Consider the following 8,796-nt stretch of genomic DNA (forward strand, 5'->3'; position numbering starts at 1 on the left):
TTGAAAGAAAGTTTGTTAGAATACGAGGCCGTAACCTGGGCCGACGTCCACAACATGTATGAGTCAAAAATTCGGGTGGAGGATGACCAATTCGAGCTCTCTCCGGTGAGGACCAAAGTAAATAGAGGTTTCGAGGCACTGAGGAAGGGATATGAAGTCAAGTCCGAATCATCGAAAGAGAGGTTTCGGCCATATCCTTATACGGAGAAGCAAAATTTCAGGTCAGAAAAAGCAATAGAGAATCCGAGCCATTTCTCGGGACGGGGCAGCAAGCGGGTTGAACGCCCGTCTAACAGTCGGGGACTCTCGTTCAGGAGCGATACCGGAAGTTCCGCCAGCAATAAAGTTCCTCCAAAAATTTCGGAGTACAACTTCAACGTTAGTACCTCGGGACTTGTCTCAGCTATTGGACGTGTACCCGATGTAAGATGGCCTAAACCATTGAGGACGGACCCGGGTCAGCGAGATCCGAGCGTAGTGTGCGAATATCACGGGACCCACGGTCATCGAACTGAAGATTGCCGCCAATTGAGAGAGGAGGTAGCCCAGCTATTGAAAAATGGTCACCTCCGAGATTTGCTGAGCGAGAGGGCCAAAAAACACTATAAGGAAAGAGAATCCTATCAAAGGTCCGAGCCTGTTGAACCCCAACATACGATCAACATGATAGTGGGGGCACTGATGCCCCTCGAGGGCCGTTAATGACACGGACGAAGATTTCTATTGTCCGTGAAAAGCGCACCCGAGATCATTCGACCAAGGGATCTATCTTCTTTAATGATGAAGACGGGGAGGGCATCATCCAACCCCATAATGATGCATTGGTAATTTCTATGCTGGTCTTTAAAACTAACATCAAACGAATTCTGGTTGACCCAGGTAGCTCGGCCAACATCATCCGATGGAGGGTGGTCGAACAGCTGGGGCTGCTCGGTCAGATCGTGCCAGTGGCCCGGGTATTAAGTGGGTTTAATATGGCAAGCGAAACCACAAAGGGGGAAATCTCACTGCCTGTAAACGTGGGCGGCACCATTTAGCAAACGGTGTTCTACGTGATCGAGGGGGACATGAAATATAATGCACTATTGGGCAGACCTTGGATACATAACATGAGGGCAGTGCCTTCAACACTACACCAGCTGTTAAAGTTCCCCACGCCGGAAGGAGTGAAAACCATCCGAGGCGAGCAGCCCGCTGCAAGGGAAATGTTCGCAGTAGAGGAAGTGGCATACCGGCCCAAGGGGCCGAAAGAGAAATGTGCAATAGGAGGGGAAGTTCCCAAATAGCAATCAAAGAACGTCGGGTTTAATCCGGTGCATGAAGAGGAAGATTACGAGGTACCCAGGTCGTTTGTCATGCCAGATGACTCAGATGCAAGCCAGTCAACAGTGGAGGAGCTGGAGCAGGTCATCCTGTTCGAATATCTCCCGGATAGAAAGGTATACCTGGGCACGGGGCTCACCCTGGAGCTCAGGCGTCAATTAATTGAATTCCTCCGTGCTAATGCCGATTGCTTTGCATGGTCGCATATAGATATGACAGGTATATCACCAGACATAGCAACTCACAAGCTCAGCCTGGACGGGAAGTTTGCTCCGGTGAAGCAGAAAAGAAGACCCATGGCGGAAGCTAAGCACGCATTCGTGAAGGACGAGGTAACAAAACTTTTGAAAGTGAGCTCCATACGGGAAGTGAAATACCCGGAGTGGCTGGCTAACGTTGTGGTGGTGCCCAAAAAAGGTAACAAATTTCGAATGTGTGTTGATTTCAAAGATTTAAACAAGGCATGTCCGAAGGACTCGTTTCCGTTGCCTCACATCGATAGGATGATCGATGCAACGGCCGGGCATGAGATGTTGAGTTTTCTCGACGCTTACTCCGGGTACAACCAGATCCGGATGTACCCGGAGGACCAAGAGAAAACGTCCTTCATCACCCGGTACGGGACCTACTGTTATAATGTCATGCCTTTCGGATTAAAAAATGCCGGTGCAACCTATCAACGCCTAGTTAATGGAATGTTCGAAGAACAAATAGGGAAGACAATGGAAGTTTACGTTGACGATATGGTTGTTAAGTCCCTGGAAACAGAGGACCATTTAAAGCATTTGCAGGAAACCTTCGATGTGCTTCGCAAATACAACATGAAGCTCAACCCGGAGAAGTGTGCCTTCGGAGTAAGATCTGGCAGATTCCTGGGTTTCATGGTGTCAAACCGAGGGATCGAAATCAACCCGGACAAGATCAAAGCCATCGAAGATATTGAAGTGGTGAACAACATAAAGTGTGTTCAGAAACTCACCGGGAGAATCGCAGCACTAAGTCGCTTCATATCGAGATCCTCGGACAGGAGTCACCGGTTCTTCTCCTTGCTCAGAAAGAAGAACGATTTTGCCTGGACACCCGAGTGCCAAGAAGCTCTGCAGGATTTGAAGAAATACTTGTCTAGCCCCCCCTCTACTGCACACGCCGAAGGCAGGTGAAACACTATTTCTATATCTAGCTATCTCCAAAGTGGCGGTAAGCGGCGTTTTGGTCCGAGAAGAATCAGGTACGCAATTCCCTATCTATTATGTGAGTAGAACATTGGGGGACGCGGAGACCCGTTACCCCCATTTGGAAAAACTGGCATTAGTACCAGTGAGCGCCTCCAGAAAGCTTAAACCTTATTTTCAAAGCCATCCCATATGTGTAGTAACTACTTATCCTTTGAAAAATATCATGCATAAACCGGAGTTGTCTGGTAGGCTAACGAAGTGGGCTGTAGAGGTTAGCGGTTACGACCTCGAATACAGACCCCGAACGGCCATCAAATCCCAAATCTTGGCCGATTTCGTAGCAGACTTCGCCCCAGCCATGGTTCCCGAGGTCGAAAAAGAATTCCTACTAACCTCGGGAAAGGCCACGGGCATTTGGTCTCTGTATACGGACGGGGCCTCGAACCTTAGAGGTTCCGGGCTTGGTATTGTCCTTAGGGCCCCGGCCGGTGATGTCATCCGACAGTCCATCAAAACTACCAAATTAACTAACAATGAAGCCGAGTATGAGGCTATGATTGCAGGTTTGGAATTGGCCCGGAGCATGGGGGCAGAAACTATCGAGGCAAAGTGCGACTCGCTTTTGGTCGCAAACCAGGTGAATGGCGCGTTTGAAGTCAAGGACGAACGGATGCAGAGGTACCTCGAAAAAACCCAAGTGGTACTTCACCGATTTAAAAAATGGACCATGCAACATATACCAAGAGAACAGAACTGCGAGGCCGATGCATTAGCAAATTTGGGATCTGCGGTCGAAGGGGCCGAAATCAACCCTGGATCAACGGTGCTACTATAAAAAACGGCCATGGAAAGCGGTCACGCCGAAATATATTCAACAGGTTTGACTTGGGATTGGCGCAACAAATACATTGACTACTTGCGTGATGATAAGCTCCCAAGCGACCCGAAGGAGTCACGCTCGTTACGAACGAAGGCAGCCCGTTTTTGCTTAGTGGACGACCAATTATACCGACGCTCTTTCTACGGACCCTTGGCTAAATGTTTGGGCCCTGGGGAAACGGAGTATGTGATGAGAGAAGTACATGAAGGAACCTGTGGCAATCACTCTGGGGCGGAAGCTCTGGTCCGAAATCTTGTCAGGGCCGGATATTACTGGAATCGTATGGATGAGGACGCGAGAAATTTTGTCTGAAAGTGTGATGGGTGTCAGAGACATGCCCCAATGGTTCACCGGCCCGGGGAGTTGCTGCATTCGGTGGTCTCACCATGGCCGTTCATGAAGTGGGGAATGGACATCGTGGGTCCGTTACCCTGGGCACCAGGTAAGGCACGTTTTATCTTGTTTATGACTGACTATTTTTATAAGTGGGTCGAAGCACGGGCCTTTGAAAAAATCAGAGAAAAGGAGGTTATCGACTTCATTTGGGATCACATCGTCTGCCGTTTGGCATTCCGGCCGAAATAACTTGTGATAACGGTCCTCAGTTCGTGGGTAGCAAGGTCAACAGCTTTCTCGAAGGGTTGAAGATCAAGAAGATTGTGTCGACCCCATATCACCCATGTGCAGACAGACAAGCGGAATCCACAAACAAAACAATAATCCAAAACCTGAGGAAAAGGCTAGAAGCATCGAAGCACCATTGGAGAGAAGTATTACCCGAGGTGCTATGGGCGTACCGAACTATGGCCAAGTCTAGCACGGGCGAGACCCCTTTCTCATTGGTATACGGGGCCGAAGCCTTTATCCCCGTCGAAGTTGGTGAACCGACTCTCCGGTTCAGGTATGCAACCGCGGAATTAAACGGGGAGGCCATGGCCGTAAGACTCGACCTCGCCGATGAGATGCGTGAAAGAACATTGGTCCGAATTGCGGCCCAAAAGCAGAGAACGGAAAGATACTACAATCGGAGAGCCAACTTTCGGCATTTTCGAGTTGGGGACTTGGTACTTCGAAAAGTTACTTTGCATACAAAGAACCCAAACGAGGGAAAGCTAGGACCAAACTGGGAAGGACCGTACAAGGTGACCGGTGTAACGGGCAAAGGATCATACCAGTTGGAGTCCATGGATGGGCAATGCCTGCGCAACAACTGGAACATAGCCCACTTAAAAAGATACTACTGCTAAAGTATGATCCTCTCATATATACCTTTTGTTAACTGTGCTGCCGTTTTTACAGGAAATCGAGGACAGCACAAAAATAGAATTTAGGACTGAAAGCACGTGTTGCACTCTTTACCTTAGTGCGGTTTTGTCCCAAAATGGGTTTTCCGACGAGGTTTTTAACGAGGCAACAAGTACAACGTGCTACGCGACGAAGATAAAGGGCCAGAACTCGGGCATCCGAGGTTACATCTTCCGAGTGGGGGCTTAGTAACACTCACCCGACCTCGAAGCTCGGACAAGTGTTAAGAAGACACAGTACCCACATCGGAGCATGAAACGATAAAGAGAAATAAAGAAAGAAGATCATCATTTGCCACGGCAAAAACAAAGGCCGGCCACTGGCCACCTCCTTCGATGTAAGGACCAAACAATCATAATGAATCGTGTCCCATTCAGCATTTGCCACGGCAAAAAAAAAAAAAAAAAAAAAACTGGCCACCTCCTTCGATGTAAGGACCAAACGATCATAATGAATCGTGTCCCATTTAGTGTTTGCTACGACAAAGATACAAGAAATGAAAATTCTCATATGTACAAACACTTGCAATACAGAAAACATTACAATGACCGTATTTCGGCATTGTTCAATTTATACGCCCTACACCGGACACTATGGCCGAAATTAGCCAAGGCCAATGAGGCCATCTCAAACCGACCGCGAAAAACGCCGGTCCTAGAAAAGCCCCTATCATGGGCACAGAAAGATCCGAAGTCACAAAACATTCGGTGAGTCCCACGGGCAGAGTTAGCCAATGACTACGGATCATCTTGTCCGAAAACGGACCAATAATTCGAGGTAAAATAAAAATAAGCACTCAAACGAAGACACAAGAGAAGTGCTACTTGCATGACTCATTCACTTCCCGTTACTCCGATAGATCGTTGGTCCGGGAAGCGTGGGGCTATCTGTATACAGTAGAAAACCGGATACGAGTCTATCCGGGGTAACTATGGAACGGAGAAAGAAAAGGAGAGAGAGTTCGTACGGGGACATCACCTTTCCGGATAAGAACTTTGATCAAGGTCGGGTGGAAGCGCCATCTGACCCGGTCTCTAAGCCACTGAGGGTTCGGGATCTCTCCCCGGTGTCTCATCACCGTTGGTCCGGTCTCCGTGAGTCCGTTGGTCTGATGTGACCGTTGCTAGGACGCGTCAGTGGTATCACATCATGGTCAGCTGCCAACTGTGCGTGTGTCAGACGGCGCCGTCAGTCAAATCCCACCAAACCCGTGCAGGGGTTGTCCCTTTTATTACTATTTTATTAAACCCACATTGGGGGAGGCCCATGGGCTCATTACTATAAATAGAGTACTCCCACCCCCCTTAAAGGGGTTGGTTCATCTTTTACTTTCAAGAACATTTTGTAACACAATATATATATATATATATATATATATATATATATATATATATATATATATATATATATATATTGATCCAGTTCTAGTTAATCCATTGTTGATCTTGTTTATTGCAAATTTGATCGTTTATGTTGAACCTCTTCAATCAACTCGTCATATGCGTAGTCAGCCGGTGTTTATGCTCCTTATTCGTGTATTAAAAAGCGCTCTTATCAACTCTTTGTAATCCATATTTAGGCCCAAGCACATATCCTATATCCACATACAAATTCAATTGGTTACCAAATCCGGGGTAAACAAAAGCAACTGTTTAATCTTGTCCACTGAGTCTTGAAGCTGCCATGCAATATTGGATTTTCCCTTGACCATGTTGAAATGATCAGAGAGTCAATCTCAAGAATAATATTTTGGATTCCTTTTATCAAGCACCACTGCAAACCATAAATGGCTGCTTTTGCTTCGGCTAAGTTACTGCTCCCTTTTCCTAAACATTTGGCAAATGCCATGATAATATGCCCATTGTTGTCCCTCATTATTCCTCCAGCTCCAATGGAATCCTCTATATTGTGACTACCATATGTATTTAGCTTAATCCAGTCTAGAGGTGTTCTGATCCATCTCACAATTAGGCAATCAATCTTATGAGAAGAAAAAATGATCTGTTTACTTAGATCCTGCCAGGACCATTTCCATTGAGTGGTGGATACGGTTTTAGACACAACCCATTTGATGTGATAACTAACTTAATATATAACTCTAGCCTTTGAGATTTTTGAATTACCATACCTGTTAGAGCACCTAGCTTTCCATATTCCCAGAAAATAACAATTGGTATGATATTTAGGAGATCTTTGTGCAAACCATTTTCTGCCTTTGTACTCCACCATTTAATCATCATAGTCCTAATGGTGCAATGTTCCCAGGGAATTCCAAGTGGTAGTCCGAAGAAGTTCCATATTATCCTAGCAAGCTCACCATCCAAAAAGGTATGGTGAATGGTCTCATCCTTTGCATCAAGACAACAACAGCATTCTATATCAACATCAATTCCAAGTCTGCTAATAATATTATCAAATGGTAGTTTGTTCTTCAGCATTTTCCAGACAAGAAAGGACATTTTAAGAGGAATACATTTGTGCCAGATCTTGTGGAAGAATGGATCTGCGTCTTGTCTTTGTCTGTTGATCTCTGAAGTAGTTGAAGTAGTGAAATTTCCACTATTTGAAGGCATCCATACTACTGAATCTGGCTTGTCAATGTTGGTAATGGGTGTAGCGATGATTAGCTCAGCTAAGTATTCTGGCAAATGTAGGTGATCAATGTTCCACATACCATTGTCAATTATTTCTTTCACCAGCTGGTTTCTGCATATATCTGTGTGGTCAATAACTTGAGCTAATGCCCCCAAGCCTGTCCAGTTATCCCACCACATATTGGAAGATCCATAATTAATTTTCCATAGCATTTGTTCCTCCACTTTGTCTTTAACTTCAAGTATGCTTTGCCATCCATGTGATAAGCTAGCTCTCTACTTTCTGTCCACATGGTGAGAAAGTCTGCAATACTTGACTTTAATGAATTCTGCCCATAGAGATTTCTCAGTTCTGAATCTCCACCACCTCTTCATTTCCAAAGCATCACTGATGTCCTTCAGTCTTCTGAAACCTAGGCCACCCTCTTCAGTAGGATAACACATTTTAGCCCATGAGCTCCAGTGAAGCTTCTTCTTCTCATCAGTACAACCTCAGAAAAATTTAGTCATGTATCTTTCAATTTGTAAGAAGATCTCATTTGGAGGTTTCATAGAAGCTAACAGATAAATTAGTTGGGATTGCAGAACATGTTTGATGAGAATGGCCTTACCACCAATCGATAACAATTTTCCTTGCCATCCTGAGGTTTTTCTGACAACTTTAGTAATAGCAGCATTGAAAGTAGAAATGAGTTTTCTACCAACATAAATTGGGCACCCAAGGTAGGTAAAAGGAAATTCTTTATACTTGTACCCAGTAATTTCTTTGATTCTAGCAACCTCATCAGAACAGGTATTGGGATTCACCATAAAGCAGCTTTTCTCTTCATTTATGAGTTGGCCAGAACACTTAGCATAATTGTTTAGAATGATTTTGACCAAGTTCAGTGAGTATAAGTCCCCTGATGTGAAGATTATAACATCATCAGCATATGCTAGGTGGGATATCTGAGGACCAAACCTGTTCATAGAGAAACTAGTATAAAGGTTGTCATTATGGAGTGTATTTAGCATTCTGAACAAAACTTCAGCTCCCAAAATGAAAAGAGCAGGAGACAGAGGGTCTCCTTGTCTCAAGCCTCTGGAGGAGTGGAAGAAACCTTTTCTTGAACCATTTATAAGAATAGAGTACCAAATATTGGAGAAAGATCTCCATACAAGATTCACCCACTTATCAGAAAAACCATAAGATCCACCCATTTATCAGAAAAACCATTCTTCTTAAGAACATCAATGATAAAGTGCCAATTAACCCTATCATAAGTTTTTGACATGTCTAGTTTAAGAAAAACATTTTCCCCCTCTTTCTTGTCCCTGGTTCCATGGATTATCTCCTGAGCCAAAATAATATTTTCTGTAATTAGGCTTCCATGGACAAATCCTGATTGATTATCAGAAATAAGTCTTGGAAGTATGCTGGCCAGCCTATTACTCATGATCTTGAAGATAACTTTATTTGAGAAGTTGGATAGGCTAATTGGTCTCATTTCTTAGAAAGTAGTAGGATTCTCAACTTTAG

The 8,796-nt window shown here is 44.9% G+C and overlaps 1 protein-coding gene across 1 annotated transcript; it reads right to left on the minus strand.

The window, feature by feature from the left end:
• Positions 1 to 7,553: 7,553 nt before the first annotated feature.
• On the minus strand, positions 7,554 to 8,477 carry LOC132615628 (uncharacterized). Its single transcript, XM_060330237.1, has 2 exons — positions 7,889 to 8,477; positions 7,554 to 7,768 (listed from the first exon to the last, which is right to left on the minus strand). The coding sequence occupies exons 1-2, from the start codon at positions 8,475 to 8,477 to the stop codon at positions 7,554 to 7,556; spliced, it is 804 nt and encodes a 267-aa protein (XP_060186220.1).
• Positions 8,478 to 8,796: the final 319 nt, after the last annotated feature.

This window comes from Lycium barbarum, chromosome 1 (assembly GCF_019175385.1).
Source record: "Lycium barbarum isolate Lr01 chromosome 1, ASM1917538v2, whole genome shotgun sequence".
Classification (NCBI taxonomy): domain Eukaryota; kingdom Viridiplantae; phylum Streptophyta; class Magnoliopsida; order Solanales; family Solanaceae; genus Lycium; species Lycium barbarum.

Bases quoted from the DNA above. Each gene is read 5' to 3' on its own strand.
- LOC132615628 (XM_060330237.1), bottom strand. From the start codon at position 8,477: ATGGGTGGATCTTATGGTTTTTCTGATAAGTGGGTGAATCTTGTATGG. The intron at 7,769-7,888 runs GTAAGGCCATTC...AATTTTTCTGAG, and splicing joins AAAATTGTTATCGATTGGTG to GTTGTACTGATGAGAAGAAG.